The 16,170-nt window shown below is 47.7% G+C and overlaps 2 protein-coding genes and 2 long non-coding RNA genes across 4 annotated transcripts in view; 1 reads left to right on the top strand and 3 right to left on the bottom strand.

The window, feature by feature from the left end:
- Positions 1 to 68: 68 nt before the first annotated feature.
- On the bottom strand, positions 69 to 7,579 carry fbxo3 (F-box protein 3). The gene is given in 13 exon segments (XM_044187575.1): positions 69 to 1,751; positions 1,754 to 1,775; positions 2,022 to 2,104; positions 2,255 to 2,362; positions 2,457 to 2,572; positions 2,645 to 2,767; positions 3,674 to 3,758; positions 4,034 to 4,079; positions 4,681 to 4,885; positions 4,970 to 5,084; positions 5,575 to 5,738; positions 6,012 to 6,101; positions 7,161 to 7,579. Coding segments are annotated over 13 exon segments (1,371 nt in total). The 5' UTR covers positions 7,253 to 7,579; the 3' UTR covers positions 69 to 1,629.
- A 2,779-nt stretch (positions 7,580 to 10,358) lies between these two features.
- Positions 10,359 to 16,170, top strand: part of f2 (coagulation factor II (thrombin)) — a 7,911-nt gene continuing 2,099 nt past the window's right edge. The window contains 10 exon segments of the mRNA XM_044187556.1: positions 10,359 to 10,590; positions 11,284 to 11,364; positions 11,971 to 12,050; positions 12,142 to 12,166; positions 13,282 to 13,344; positions 13,801 to 13,909; positions 15,160 to 15,296; positions 15,462 to 15,755; positions 15,864 to 15,926; positions 15,929 to 15,979. Of these exon segments, the coding sequence (XP_044043491.1) occupies positions 10,518 to 10,590; positions 11,284 to 11,364; positions 11,971 to 12,050; positions 12,142 to 12,166; positions 13,282 to 13,344; positions 13,801 to 13,909; positions 15,160 to 15,296; positions 15,462 to 15,755; positions 15,864 to 15,926; positions 15,929 to 15,979 (976 nt within the window). The 5' untranslated portion in view covers positions 10,359 to 10,517.
- LOC122872025 lies at positions 12,336 to 12,917 on the bottom strand. The gene is made up of 2 exons (XR_006376988.1): positions 12,875 to 12,917; positions 12,336 to 12,783 (listed from the first exon to the last, which is right to left on the bottom strand). It is a non-coding gene; the product is annotated as an uncharacterized LOC122872025 (long non-coding RNA).
- LOC122872027 lies at positions 14,829 to 15,254 on the bottom strand. Its single transcript, XR_006376990.1, has 3 exons — positions 15,126 to 15,254; positions 14,880 to 14,907; positions 14,829 to 14,839 (listed from the first exon to the last, which is right to left on the bottom strand). It is a non-coding gene; the product is annotated as an uncharacterized LOC122872027 (long non-coding RNA).

The raw sequence follows: 16,170 nt of genomic DNA, 5'->3' as shown, positions 1-16,170 counted from the left end.
GTGTGTGTGTGTGTGTGTGTGTGTGTGTGTGGACAGCGTGATCGTGTGACAGTCAACAGCGACTCGGCGGCAATGAATATTTGTTGTTTATTTAGCCAAACATACAAAACAAACCCACCAATCACATCAGAGAGCGAAGACACGTCCGCCCCCGACACACAGAAGAAAGAAATCTGCTTCATGCGATTAACACAAGTTTCAGAAAACAGTGTGAAGCACGAGACACGAGCAGGAAACGCTCCTCTTCTTCTGCACAAACTAAAACCCCAGGTTCTCGTAGATAATCACACTCTGCAGGAATAAAGACTTCACGTGGTGCGTAACGACTCTGGGAAATATGAAGGAAAACCACCGTTAAACCCTTTTCCACTGCAGGAACTTAAAGTAACGCGTAGCCACGTCGTCCGCTGTCGTTTCCACTGATCTCCGTTCGCTTCAGGGACAACTTCCTGCGTTTCAGCGGCCAATCGATCACGATTGGTCGAGCAGACGTGACGTCACCACACAATAAGAGTAACAGACTTAGTGTACAGCCACGCTAGGAGCTCCGAGGCTGCGCTTTGAGCTAAACGCTAACATCAGCACCCTAACGTTACGCTAATGCTAATGCTAATCATCTTAGTTTAGTGTTTTAGCATGCTAACATTTTTAAATTAGCAGTAAAGTCATTAGTTTTGCAGGAACTTGATCATAAACCAAAAGTGTTGGAGAAATTAAAATGTCGACCTCATGGCGGCGCTCGAGGACACGTGAGAGGATCACCGAAGTCAGTAGGATTCATCCTCTGGGGAACATGAACGTCTCAACTTAATGCTTCCGATATTTGTCAAGTCAGTAGCCGCTAGCACGGCTAACGACATCTTCTCAGGCTGCACGCGGCCAGCACGACCTTTACCGATAAGGAAGGGCAGACTGTACGCAGCCTGGAAGGCGAAACCTGGGGCGCGAGAGCCCGCGACATTTTTAAATCGAGTCTCGTCTGGATTCTGGGAGCCGAGGAGAAATCAAATAACCGCACTGAAACTGTCAAAGTGTGGAACAAACAAAAACAAACTATCACAACATCAGCTGCCCTCCTTCAGTCCGTCTCCCACCAACCAGCACTCCACCTGACGTAGCCAGCCCCGCGTCAGATTTCAGACCTAAATGTTAAATATGAAGCGCCACCGTTTCCCAGATTGTCCGGCAAAGCTCCGGCTCACTCCCGATTGGCCGGCAAAGTAAACTGGAAGTTGCAGCAACCGGCGGCGGCCATTTTGTGTCCCCGGGCGCCACAAATAACAGATAATCCTTTGAGCCAAGAGGACGACGATGACGTCATCGTCCCGTCCTCGTTGTCCGAGCTCAGCAGACAGTTTCACATAGCAACGAGAAAAACTAGCAGATCTGTTCTATAAAACACCTCATTCACATTTTTTGTTTCGTTCGTTCGACTGACAGCTGGAAGTCGACGCGATTCTGTCCCGTGCGTGGCTCCGGTTGGTACTACATGTCCCAGAATCCCCTGCTGTCTGTCAATCATTCAGGTCATCCAGGAGGTTTTAGTGTCATCAATCAGACCTGACTAACTGACAGTCCGTCTGGTTCCCTTGACAACGCTGCAGTAGGGATGGTGGTGGGGGTCGGAGGTCAGATGTGCCGAGGGCACCACGCTCCCTCCAAGGCGGCCATGTTGATTCCTCTCAGGTCGCCGAAGTCGTCGCCGTCTCCGTCGCAGTACTCGCCGTCGTCGTCGTGGTCGTCGAAGCGGGCGTGTAGCCGGTCGGCGCCTTCTGCTGGAGAGGTATCAGACACCGTCGGGAACGTTAGCCCCCCGAGTCATTTTCATTAAGAAACAAGTTTCATCATGCGGGACGACGACACGGCAACAAGAGGCTTCAGCTGCGCCGTCGCTCGCTCTGCACTTCATCACGAGTTAAACGTGAACAAAAGCTGCACTAATAAAACCATCAGAGGAAGAAAACAACAGAAACAAACCTTCGCTAAACAAACTCGTCGTCTTTAGTTATAACGTTAGTTACCGTTCGAACCACCGGCTCTCTGAAGGGGGGGCAGACCATGTGGAAGCGAGGGATAGCCACGTGGAAAACTTCCTCTTTATTGGCTACAAGAGAAACAAACAAACAAACAAACAAACAACAACAACAAGAGCAGCTGCTTCAGAGTTAAAGCCAGCAGCAACGATACACACAAGCGCTGAACCAAACTGGCGTTTTGGGCGTTACTACGATCAAACAGGAAGTGCAGAAGTTACCCAGTCTGTGGAAGGTGTAGTGACCCTCCATGTACTCTGACGGGGTGGAGAAGGTGGTGCAGCTGGCGTACTCGTGGACTTTTCCAGGCGTCATGACCGGAAACTCTCCTGCGCACACACACACACACACAGACACAAATTCAGCAGGTAACATCGGCCGATCTGCAGCTGTACAGGCGGTCACGTGACGCGCGCAGCGTACCGACCACGCCGGGCCCCTGAACTTCCTCCACGTTGCCGTCGGACGTGGTGATTTTCCAGTAGCGGCTGTCGAGCTGGCAGGCGGCTTCAGGCGACGCGCCGCTCGACATCTCTATCCTGGAAACACACAGTCATTAAGAGACAGGAGCAGCGTGTGCTGTGCGAGCAGAGAGGCGGGCGGGCCGGCACCTGATGCGGTAGGTGAAGAAGAAGTGCGGCGGATGGACGGAGGAAAGCTCTGGCAGGAAGGAGGTAGAAACGGAGACGGTGATGTCACCGGTGGTCGCCACGCAGCCCTTATCGTGCACGTACCTGCAGACAAGCACACACACAACCTTCACAACGTCTGAGCCGAGTCAGGAACTACATCAGATCTCCGTTAACTGGAGAGCGGCTGGCGCTCGGACGGATGTGGATTAAACGTGAACAATGAGGTTGAAAGGATCCAGAACGTACTTATTGTTTTGAGAAACTGATACTCAACCTTTTTATCCATCGATGGTTGTCATGGGAACAATGTGAAAAGTTAAACTCTGTATTTGTCTGACTGGTTCGTTATTATTGTTTAAGAGAATCGGCTAATTCACATCGTTTCATTCCAACTGATTTCATTTTCTTTGTGCGTAACAGACGACGATATATTTCGTACAGTGCATTAACAAGACCTGTGTCAACCTGGACCCGACTCTCCCGTGGTGACTAATGGGAACGGCACTGTTTGAAGCCGGTCCAGCACCGAGCGAGAGCGCTGCAGCCGTCAAACGGGCTGCGATGTAATCCTAAAGTGCTTGTTTTTTTGTTTGACCGGAAACAGCCGTTATATCGCTCCAGTCAAAGCCACCAGACCCCATTGACAAATACAGTAATTTTACCTCGCAGATCATCATAAAACTGGATAGGAAATTCAAACTTGATAGGAACAAAATGTCTTTCCACTGTTCCAACGGTCACCAACTCTGGTTTGGTCGACCCGTAGTTCCTGCTCGCTCCTCCCTCGATATTTTCACATCTTAAGAGTTTGGTGATTGTTGGGACAGTGGAAAGAGTTTTGGTGAGTTTGAGTTTGTTCCTATCCAGTTTGAATGAAGCGTGCTTTATGATCGCTCAGTGCTGGACCAGTTTCATTCGTCACAGAGACGCAGAAACATGAGAAAGCAGCGTCCAGGCTGAAAAAAGGTTTAGACAGCGTGCATGCAGGTGTGTGTGTGTGTGCGTTACCTGAAGATCTGGTCTCTGATGATCGGATATTCTCCTGTGACGACGTTGTGGACGTACATCGTGAACCACTCTAAGAAACGGGAACCTGAACACACACACACACACACGTTTGCAGGAACAGGTAACATCTGTAACGTGACATTTTGAACGTGGCCACAGGTAAAGGCTGGCAGCTGTCTGGATCACTGCGCTGCTGAAGGGGAGGGAAGCTAAAAACAGCAGGATTCTCAGGCAGGTTCTGCAGTTAGAAGGAGCGACTGTTTTCTGATTTCTAAGCGTTAGTCACGACGGACATCAGAGATAACGTCCTCAGACAGTGACAGTGAATCTGAAAACGTGTTTGATGTGTCTTGAACGGACCTGTGATGAACATGTCGATGGCCGAAGGATCCTGAGCCGTCTGATCCTGAAAGACAAAGGCAGCGAGTCAGAACGAGGCGTGAGCCGATTAAAGCGCTCGCTGTTCCGTCTGCTTCCACTTCGTTAACGTGTTGCACTCCACTCTGTTCACACATCTGGACTGTAAACTGCAATTTCAGCACGAAAACTACACACGCGCTGAAAATCCACAGAAACTTTCACTAACTCTGGTGTGAAACGATACGTCACCGTCCCCCATGCTGAACTGAATTTAGTATTAAGTACGATGGAAAACCAGTAGGGGCAGTTTGGTCTGGAATGATTTATTATAGCAGCATGTAACAATAATTCCTACTGATAATTAAATTCATGCAAACTGGACAAGTGACAGAAAACGGGAGGATGGATTAAAGCTTCCTGCTGTTCGTTCAGAGGCGCAGGACGTCACCTTATAAGTATCATTACTGCCGGCACGAGACGAGACGTAACTCTTAATTCAAAGTTCACCAGAGCAAACGTAAAGATCACGCCACGGACATTTTTTAATGAATTCAGCTCTGAGGGAACTTTAACTTTCATGCTCTGGTGTTTTTTCCCCTCTCTGCACAGCACTTTTATTTTGAAAGGCGGACAGGAAGGTTACGGACGGGGCAGGGGTAGAAGCTCTCGAACATCCTGCGCCCCTCGGCGGGCTCCAGGGCCATGTACTGGCTGAGGCCGGTGTGGAAGCAGAAGGTGAGCGGGAGGCAGCGCCTCATCCCCTTCCTCTGCTGGAAGCCTCCGGCCGCCGTCTCCACGTCCAGCAGGACCTCCGACCGGTAGTGGTTCGACAGGGACATGCTGCCCATCAGCCTGAGGACACACAGACGGACAGACAGGTGGCGGTTGGACAGAGAGACGACCGGGCGTGAGCGAGACTGTCAGACTGATACCGACCCCGGGATCACCAGTTTCTGTCCGTTGTGGATCCGGTACGAGCAGCGGTAGTCGTCAGGAAGCCTGCAGCCAATCTGAGCCTCGATGTCGTTAAGCTCCACCTCTGTGGCGCCCTCTGAGCGGGAAAACAAACACAACAGCCAACGTTGTAACCTTCGTGCGCACCAAAAGGTTTTCTCAGATTAAAAAGGAAAAGCATTTCAGAAAGAACCAGAAAGAGCAGACGACAAATCCAACACAGCTGTCTTCATACGGACCGGCATCAGTTCGTATGAAGACATTTCCCCTCTAGTCATTATATCACATCTTCGAAAAGGACAAAAAGAATCTCTTTTGATGAGTGAAAGCACATAAATAAATGATTTGGCGTCAGAAAGAAGGAAAACGAGCGTACACCGACGGGGAAGGCCAAAAAGGCGACTTCATGTTGTCTAACAGTTAAAAGTGAAACTAATGCTGCTGATAATCTTATTTATGAGTTTATCATCATGGACTCAGAAGAGGCTTGTAGTGTTTGTACGTCAGCAGCGCGTTCTGGCTTCGCATCATCACCGCCAGCAGGCGGCGCTGGCGTCACAGCCGGCGCGTCGCCGCGCTCACGTCACCTTTGAGCGATGCGATCATGCGTGGACACCGCTGCTGCAGGAAGCTCTTCAGCTGCTCCCAGGCCCGCTTCAGGACCGGGTAGTACTGGATGTAGCGGCCCAGGTCCCTGTAGTACTGTTTGAACAGGCAGAACCAGGACACGCCGCTCTGCAGCCGGTCCGCACTGAACACACACACACACACACACACATCATCAACACGCTGTTTGTTTAATGTGAACAGAAATGTGCACACGATGAAACTGTTTGTGTTCAGATTGAACAAACCAGATACGACGCGTTAATCAGTGAGCCGATTTTTGAACTTTGGACAGAGCCGGGCTAGCTGTTCCCCCCCGCTTCCAGTCTTTATGCTAAGCTAGGCTAACCGCACCCTGACCCCGGCTCCGAGAGAAGAGAAGCGTTGTAAAGGAAAGCTGAGGCGGCGTTGTACTCACTCGGTCAGCAGCCAGTGTTTGGAGCAGAGGGTTTTCCACAGCGGGTTGTGTTTGTACAACTCATTCAGCCTCCTGCTGACGTAACTGCAGCTGCACAGGAAACACAGGAGGCTTTAAACTGTCCAACAAACTCATCCAGATCAGCTTTAACGGACTCAAAAACAACAGACAGAAAGACACCAAACATTCGCTGCTATATCACAATAAACTTTTTATTTTTTGGACTGTTGGTCGGACAAAACTAAACATTTGAAGGCGTCACTTTGGACTTTTTTAGAGCCAAAACGATTAATTGAGAACATTTACTCAAGTGCTGCACTTTAACTGCTCATAATAATACTTTTATTACATTAGTACTTTAGTAAAGGATCTCAATACTTCCTCCACAACTGAAAATAACGAATCACTAATAAAAATAGACAGTTGCAGTCCTGTGTAAGATAATATATTGTGTTTATAGTTTTTTAATCTGTCTTTAAAAGGTTTGAAAACAGTGCGGTGGAAATGTAAAAGTAGCATAAAGTGAAGTTACGAGCACCTCAAATCTGCAGCTGAGTGTAGTGTTTGAGTAAAAAGCCACATTACAACGTTTAAAGCAAGAATAATGTGGCCAGAACAAGCTAACAAACGTAAACAAACTGCTAGCAGCTGTTAGCAGGAGGCTAACTGTAATCAAGACCTGTGGCTTATCACGAGTCGCCATGCTAGCTCGGTGCTACACGACAGCTACCGATTAGGTCTGACTGTAATCAATACTGGCTGCAATCAGCTGACAGCATCTGTTTTTACCTCTCTGTTAGAAATTAGATCAATAGCTAGCTGAGATGCTAGGCTAACGAGCTGCTGCTGCTTGGAGTGAACGTAGTTTTAGCCCACAGTGGCTCGTTTGACAACATTAGCTTTAGTTTAATCGCTGACTGAGTGATTAAATTTGCATATATTTTCCTCCGGGACATGAATATTAAATGTTTGAGGCTTCTTTTGTTACTTTCACTGCACGGATTTGTTCGTGTTGTTGTTAGCCGCCTGCTAGCTGAGCAGCAGCCGCTAGCATGCTCGCGCCCTGCAGCTGCTTTACTCATCTGTTCTTCTAGAAAACAAACACTGTTTACTGCCACTGTGTTCCGGGCTGCGGTGTCAGATACATACTGGACCAGGTCCCTGAAGCCCAGGAAGGATAAAATGTGCAGCAGCGGGTCTGAAGGGAGGTGATCCATCGCTAACTCCGTGGAAGCGGCCATTGTTAGCAGCACTTCTTCTTCTTCTTCGTTCTTCTCTTTAATGGCGGCTGGCAGCCGACGTTAAAGTGGATTACCGCCACCTGCTGGCCTGGAGTTTGGAGCCCTGTGACCCCAGCTTGTCTTAGATAACCAAATAAACTGTTATAACTCCCTGACTAAAGATGAAAGACCTTTTATCAGACTCGTTTCTACCATTCCAGACTCTCAGGTGAACTTTATTTGACCTTATGATCCTCCGTTAGTGCTCCTCTCTTCTGTGGGGTCCCCCAGGGGTCAATACTGGGGCCCCTATTATTTATTATATAATATCGATTTACATTCTACACAGATGGCACAACTGTATGTCCCAATACATTTAATTGATCTCATCTTGTTTTATATTTTATGTTGTGTATTTTGACTTTTGTTACTTGTGTTTACTGTAAAGCACTGTTTTAAAAGGTGCAATATAAATTAAGTTATTATTATTATTATTATTATTATTATCAAAGTGTGCAGTCTGACTCCCAGTGTTAAACTCATGTATTGTTTTAATGTTTAAACTTGAATGTGATGTTTTGACACAAACTCACACTGAGAATATTACTGTTTCAGGTGGATAAACGGCCTTAAATGTGACGATCGAGGAGTAAATTCTCTAAATCTTTCATTCAGTTAGAGAAAGAATATTTAATCTTCAGAATAATATTTCAAACAAAACAGATGATTTCAAGGCTGCAGTTTGAATCAAGGACCCCGACACATTTTCTGCTGCGTTCAGTGTCAAAATTAGCATGTTGGGTTTGTTTTTGCTGATTGTAAAATGTTGAGTTTTTAAAAATCTAATGAAGAGCAGTTCTGATTAATAACTCCAGCACCAGAGGGCAGCGTTAGCGCTCGACTACCTGAATATCTACAGCATTAACAGCTCAATATGTGGATGTTGTACTGTTGACTTCCAGTATGCAGCTTAATGATGTTTATTCTTCATTTTCTACAAATATCCAAATTAGACATTTGTTAAGAAACCAGGAAGTTGGCTCTCCTGAGTTATCATCATCATCAGTTTTATTATAATTTGAGAGATGTAAGAAATACTGCAGCCTCCAGGACGTGACGCTTAGTTTGGTTTATAAGCAGCGGTGAAAAGTAACTAAGTTCATTTACTCAAGTTCTGAACTTCTACTTCACTACATTTATTCTAAAGCTTTAGTTACTTTACAGGTTCGGATTATTAAACACATTTAATCAACTATTAAATCATGATGTATTATTATGAATAAAGATAAAACTTTATTGAAATTCACAAGCTGCCCAGCTGCGTAAAGTCATTAAAAGTAGCTCCACCTTTGTGATGAACACATTAATAATTATAATCCAATAATATAATACACATTATTCTGAAATATTAAGCACTTTTGGTACTTTAAGAATAGTTCAATGCACCACAGGAAACCCTTTTTCGGAATAAAACCGGTGGAAACACTGCAGGTGTGGCTGTTTGGGTTCTGGTGGAGCACAGCTCAGCCCTTCCCACTTCTGTTTCTGAGCGGCTCGACGACCAAACTCTGGCGAAACCTGTCCCCTCAGTCAATATTTGCTCCGAGTTGCTGAGTCAGACAGCAGCTGGATTCGACACGTGTTTCAGCGTTACACTTCTTTTCCTCCAGTCGCGTGATGTCGTTCACGTGTTTTGTGTTTTGGCTGTGAGGTTTTAAAGGTGTGCGCAGAGGGGACGGGTCAGGATCTGAACCCCGACGTTTACCTGACCTCCGACCTCAGCAGCTGTTCGTTTGCACAGGTGACGTCTTTGCAAACAGCTCGGGAACAAAAGTTCGTGCGCTCGCTGCCGGTGTCACGGCTGTCACGCTAACGTTTCCTCCGCTCGGTTAAGATTCCTCAGGTTTGTAGCGACATGCTGACGTTTCTCTGGCGCCGCCATCAGGTGCAAATCACGCAGGTGAAAAACCAAATGCACACAAAGAGAGACAAAACGGGGGTAAAATAAATTAAATTAAAATCAGAGTGATACCGATACATCACGTGTCGCCGTGCTCTCAGCCTTCCTGTGCTTCACCCCAACACAACAGCTCCCAGCACCCACCGGGGCCAGCGAACGCCCAGGACCCCCAGGACCGACCACCCCCAAAGCCCAACCCCAGAGACACCCTCGGGGACGACCCCCGTCCCATCCCCACACATACGCCCCCAAACCGGGCCTCAGAGGACAGCCGTGCCCCGCCCCGCAAACCTGCGCCATCCCAAGCACAGCCAGCAGCCCCGCGGAGCACCAGGACCCCGCAGACCCCACAGACCCCCACAGACCCCCACAGACCCCACGCAGACCCTCACAGACCCCCGCAGACCCCACAGACCCCGCGCAGACCCCCCACAGACCCCGCAGACCCTCACAGACCCCCGCAGACCCTCACAGACCCCCGCAGACCAATGCCTCTCGTGGTCGGAGGCTCCGCCCCCACAGTTTATTATTATTATTATTATTATTATGATGATGAAATCCACACAACATGGCCTGTTAATTATTAATGAGGCATCTGGACAAGCTGAAGAACTCACTACAACAAATTCCTGCATTTTTTTGTTTATTTGTGTGTATTTATTATAATGTTACTTTATTTTGTATCAGTAAAGTCACCTTGTTTTGTCTTTATTCAAGAAAACTAAATAAATAGTTATTAATTAAAAAATGGAGATGTACTGAGCATCTAAAGGCTCGAAGAGAAGCTAAATGTTGATTAGAGCTGGGTGCCAATCCAGTATGATACACAGAAGTGTCATATAGTCGCTAATATTTCCACAGTCTTTATATCTAAACGACCCTTTTCCTTACTTTCAGAAATATACACGTTTTTCTACAAAGAGCTCCTTTTTATTTAACAGATTAGAAAATCAACCCAGACATTCGATAAGCGCTTTCTTTTCCCGTCCACACTGCACGCACTACATGTATTCAGACGTCCTGCACGTCTGTTTCTGCGTCTTCGTGACTTTAAGCTGCGTATATTTGCACACAAAGTACAATTTCACATCGATCGTTTCCACCTTCCGCTGCCACGCGAGCGCTCGCTGTGTTGGCTGTCCTGAACGCAGCTCGGTGAGTCAGAGTAAACACATTAAACATGTCCGACTCATCAGTCCGACTCACACTTTGACCCTTTGGTCAATAATCCCCCACGCTCAGAGAGAGACAGACCGAGCCCGAGGGCCACACTGAAGACAGAGGCTGCTGGATTTGGTTCTGAGGTTCTGCTCGGAGGTCTGGATCATGGTGGAGCCAACATCTAAACCAGCTGCTGTTCTACTGCTGTTTCTACTGCACAGCTGCCTGGCAGACCACGGTACCGTCGCCTCCACGTTACTTCTTATTGCTGCAGCACGAGGTGGAGGTGGAGGTGGAGGTGGAGGTGTAGCGCTCGGGATAATGCTGGCAGAACTGCAGAAAGTATTTCAGAGAAAGTGTTTTAGGTTAAGAAACAAGACGTTCAGGGTGCAGAAAATATCATTTATGTTTCTGAAGGTTCCTTAAACGCATTTCCACGTTGTGATTCTCAGTTGGACTTGAATCTTAAAGCTGGCCGAGTACATTTACTGCGTTCACCAGCAGTTGTAAGATTTTACAAACACCTATGATGAGCATAAATACTGACATTGTTACAGATTAAACTACATATAAAGGTAGTAATACTACAATCACAGGGGCCTTTTAAATGAGGAGGACTTTATTATTTATTACTTTATATTTTTGCTGTTTCCTGTGCACTTCTCACATGTTGTATTTCTGCAGCGTTGCTACTTCTTCTTCCAGCCGCCCACCTTAACTGTGTCGCATGAGAAAATTAATCAGTGTAAAACTTTATTTAAAACACTTTGTTAGGTACACCGAGCTAAAACTAATGTAACGAGTCGCCCTTCATGAAGGTTTGTTTTAAAAGAGGCGATCTTCAGCTGATACTCGCTGATAAACGGGCTATAAGTTATAGAAACACCCAACTGCTATAAAACGCAGATTTTCACCGTCTGCCTGTCTGTAGTTTTCCTCAACAGCCAGCTGGCCTCGCAGGTGCTGGTCAGGAACCGTCGGGCCAATCAGCTGTTCGAGGAGATGAAACCAGGTAAGCTCGCGGGCGGAGCTCGTCTCCGTCAGCGCTGCGTTCTTATTGTGTGCGCGAGACGCCGTTTTTAGAGGCCCGAGCAGGAAACGGCGTCCAGTAACTAAAGAAATAAAGCAGAGGATCAGCTGTGTCTCACGAGCGCTCCATCATGTGACCACTGCAGGAAGCTCAGCTCGTCAACACGAGCTCTGCTCTTACGTACGATGTCGACGTACTTCACTTTGCACTCGTGCGTGTGTCTGAAAGCTTTAGTGGTTTGGCAGCTTCAGATTAACACACAGTATAATCAGCTAATAAATGATGGTGTATTATTACTGATGAAGCTGCACAGCAGAATATACAGTGATTAAAGTGAGCAGCTGCAACACGTCAGGAATTATAATCCCATAATATTATTATTCTGCACGATGACAACGTTTCCTTCTGGTACTTTAAGGACATACTGTTGTACTTTTACCCCGACCTTTTGACCTCTGTGTATTAATATTACTGTGTATTAATATTCATGTGTATTAATATTACTGTGTATTAATATTACTGTGTATTAATATTACTGTGTATTAATATTACTGTGTATTAATATTCATGTGTATTAATCCCGACTAGGGAACCTGGAGAGAGAGTGTATCGAGGAAATCTGTGACCACGAAGAAGCCAGAGAGGTGTTTGAACAGACGGATAAAACGGTACGACCCCACTTTGTTCCGATTCCATTTCACTCGATCAGCGTCCGCGCTCGTCAGGTGACAATCTAACCAGAAACTGTCTCCTCTTCAGGAACACTTCTGGGCCAAATACCTGGGTGAGTACCACGGCGCCGCCGCGCAGACAGGAAGTGGAGACACCAAACAGGACGGACAGAACGCATTCCGGCCTGAAATATTAGTCAGAAGAAGTTTAGTTCAGAGGAAATCACACGAAAGGAAGAATCAAACGTACGACATAAGAAACGAACGAGCAACTCGCTTTTCTTTCTTAATGTTTGCGTTTTTATTTTAGTCTGTTACGCTTCTTTTTCCAAGACGACAGTAAAACCCCGTCTGAACAAAGTGCCACGGGGCGCGTGACCTCAGCGAGCTCGCCCGGCCGCCGGGCTTCAGCCAGACGCGTCACATTAAAGACAGTCGGACATTTTGGGAACGAGTCAGAAGAGACGGACTCCGCTGCTGCTCCTTCGTGGTTTAGCGTTCAGAGCCGCTTGGTTTTATTCTGTTTAACCTCGAGAAGTTTATGTTCCAGTTACTGTTAGTTTGAAGCCGAGCAGCCGGACTTTAATCTGTGCACAGCAAACATGAACAAAGTCCAGAACAGATCACACACACACACACACACACAACCCCGAGTACACAAACATCTGACAGCCCGTCTGTCTCTCTGTCTGTCTGCCTGTCTGTCTCACCTGTCTGTCTCTCTGTCTGTCTGTCTGTCTGTCTGTCTCACCTGTCTGTCTCTCTGTCTGTCTGTCTGTCTGTCTCACCTGTCTGTCTCACTGTCTGTCTGTCTGTCTCACCTGTCTGTCTCACCTGTCTGTCTGTCTCACCTGTCTGTCTGTCTGTCTGTCTGTCTCACCTGTCTGTCTGTCTGTCTGTCTCCCTGTCTGTCTCACCTGTCTGTCTGTCTGTCTGTCTCACCTGTCTGTCTGTCTGTCTGTCTCACTGTCTGTCTGTCTGTCTCTGTCTGTCTGTCTCACCTGTCTGTCTGTCTGTCTGTCTCACCTGTCTGTCTGTCTCACCTGTCTGTCTGTCTGTCTGTCTGTCTGTCTCACTGTCTGTCTCCGTCTCACCTGTCTGTCTGTCTCACCTCTCACCTGTCTGTCTGTCTGTCTCACCTGTCTGTCTGTCTGTCTGTCTCCCTGTCTGTCTCACCTGTCTGTCTCTCCGTCTCACCTGTCTGCCTGTCTGTCTGTCTGTCCTCCAGACTGTAAAGGACAGACGCCAAGAACAAAAGACAAAATCAACATTATCAGACAATGCATAGAAGGTAAATACAAACGAACGCAACGCAAAAACGTTAATATTATAAAATATATGTATACACTGACAGAGTGTGTGTGTGTGTACGTGTGTGTGTGTGTGTGTGTGTGTGTGTGTGTGTGTGTGTGTGTGTGTGTGTGTGTGTGTGTGTGTGTGTGTGTGTGTGTGTGTGTGTGTGTGTGTGTGTGTGTGTGTGTGTGTGTGTGTGTGTGTGTGTGTGTGTGTGTGTGTGTGTGTGTGTGTGTGTGTGTGTGTGTGTGTGTGTGTGTGTGTGTGTGTGTGTGTGTGTGTGTGTGTGTACACGTGTGTGTGTGTGTGTGTGCGTGTGTGTGTACACGTGTGTGTGTGTGTGTGTGTGTGTGTGTGTGTACACGTGTGTGTGTGTGTGTGTGCGTGTGTGTGTGTACACGTGTGTGTGTGTGTGTGTGTGTGTGTGTGTGTGTGTGGGCGTGTGTGTGTTCAGGTCAGTGTATTTCTGGTAAGGGAGTGAACTATGAAGGAAGTATCAACATCACTAAATCAGGGCGACAGTGTCAGCACTGGAGGCACAGCTTCCCACATCCCATCATCAGGTAACTAACTAACCGATCAGTTACTAAACAAGTTGACTAGCTAACTAACTCACAAAGGAACAAACGAACAAAGAAAACTAAAGTGATTAATAAAATATCAAACAAAAGAACTAACTAACCAACCAACCAACCAACTAACTAACAAAGGAGCAAAAGAATGAACTAACTAATAAACAAAGTGAGTGATTACCAGTGAAACTAACTAACTAACTAACTAACAAAGGAGCAAAAGAATGAACTAACTAATAAACAAAGTGAGTGATTACCACTGAAACTAACTAACTAACTAACTAACAAAGGAGCAAAAGAATGAACTAACTAATAAACAAAGTGAGTGATTACCAGTGAAACTAACTAACCAACTAACTAACAAAGGAGCAAAAGAATGAACTAACTAATAAACAAAGTGAGTGATTACCAGTGAAACTAACTAACTAACTAACTAACGAAGGGCAACGCAGTCAGCTAAATATAATCAATGAACAGACAGAACTAAATCACTAATAAACAGATAATCTAACTAACTAACTAACTAACTAGCTAACTAGCTAAGGAACAGGCCGCGTTAACTAACTAACAAACAATAAACAAGCTTACAAACTAGTAAATAACTAACTACCTAACGAACCAATGAACTAAACAAGTTAACATTAAACTACCTAACAACTAACTAACTGTCTGCCTGCTCACCTGTCTGCCTGCTCACCTGTCTGCCTGCTCACCTGTCTGTCTGCCTGTCTGCTCACCTGTCTGTCTGCCTGCTCACCTGTCTGCTCACCTGTCTGTCTGCCTGCTCACCTGTCTGTCTGCTCACCTGTCTGCCTGTCTGCCTGCTCACCTGTCTGTCTGCTCACCTGTCTGCCTGCCTGCTCACCTGTCTGTCTGCCTGCCTGCTCACCTGTCTGTCTGCCTGCCTGCTCACCTGTCTGTCTGCCTGCCTGCTCACCTGTCTGTCTGCCTGCCTGCTCACCTGCCTGTCTGCCTGCTCACCTGTCTGTCTGCTCACCTGTCTGCCTGCCTGCTCACCTGTCTGTCTGCCTGCCTGCTCACCTGTCTGTCTGCCTGCCTGCTCACCTGCCTGCCTGCCTGCTCACCTGTCTGCCTGCTCACCTGTCTGCCTGCCTGCTCACCTGTCTGCCTGCCTGCTCACCTGTCTGCCTGTCTGCCTGCTCACCTGTCTCTGTCTGCCTGCTCACCTGTCTGTCTGCCTGCTCACCTGTCTGTCTGCCTGCTCACCTGTCTGTCTGCAGGGAGTATAATGCTTCAGAGCCGAACAGCGTCCTGCACGAGAACTTCTGTCGGAACCCCGACCAGCGTGCGGAGGGACCCTGGTGTTTCACCAAAGACCCGACAGTCCAGAAGGAGACCTGCAGGGTCCCGAAATGTGGCAAGTATCTGCTACTAACTAATACTAGTCCTTCTGGTTCCCTTACTCGGCACACTGGTACTGACACAAGATGTGGTCTCTGCAAGTCTTGCGAGACTATCCGTACCTGTACCGTGGCCCGTCAGTAGATCCGTCTGCCCAGCGTGACGCTCTGTCTCTTTCAAGGTGAGGCCTTCATCCCGCCCACTCTGGCGCCCGAACCGGTCAGAACTGGCGACTGTTTGCCCAGTTACGGCATAGACTACATCGGCGACCTGGCCGTTACCCTGGGAGGCCACACCTGTCTGCAGTGGTCTTCGGCGGAGGCGAAGGCCCTCAGCGTGGACAAGGAGTTCATCCCCGAGGTCAGTCTGCAGGGCAACAAATGCCGTAACCCCGACAACGACCCCGAGGGCCCCTGGTGCTACGTGGCGGTTCATGGAAACGTGACGGTCGACTACTGCGACCTTGAGCTGTGTGGTAAATACTACAAGCAGAAATCCACTACGAGCACCGGTACTACCGCAGAGTGAACTCTCTACCTACGTCTCACCTGTCTGTCTCCCCACCTGTCTGTCTGTCTCCCAGAGGACCCGCTGGTTGGTGACGTGCTGACCACGGAGACAGAAGGCAGGGAGCGCTCCGTCCTGAACCCGACCAGGAAAAGCTTTTCAGTCCCCGAACCTTCGGACAAGGAGAGAGCGGTGAGTCCACCTGAATGACTGGTCGTTAAGCAGGTGATCCAACCAGCTGGTTAACAGCCTGGCTGACTGACCGACTCAGTGACCGATTTACTGACTGGTTAAATGGTGAGTGAACAGACAGGTTAACCAGCTGGCTGACTTCGACTGACTGGTTAACCGAGTTATTGACGGACTCGTTGACTGAAAGTGTG

Source organism: Siniperca chuatsi, linkage group LG24 (genome assembly GCF_020085105.1).
Source record: "Siniperca chuatsi isolate FFG_IHB_CAS linkage group LG24, ASM2008510v1, whole genome shotgun sequence".
In the NCBI taxonomy this organism is placed as follows: domain Eukaryota; kingdom Metazoa; phylum Chordata; class Actinopteri; order Centrarchiformes; family Sinipercidae; genus Siniperca; species Siniperca chuatsi.
The sequence above is the reverse complement of the archived record's forward strand: the minus strand, read 5'-3'. Positions and strand labels throughout refer to the sequence as shown.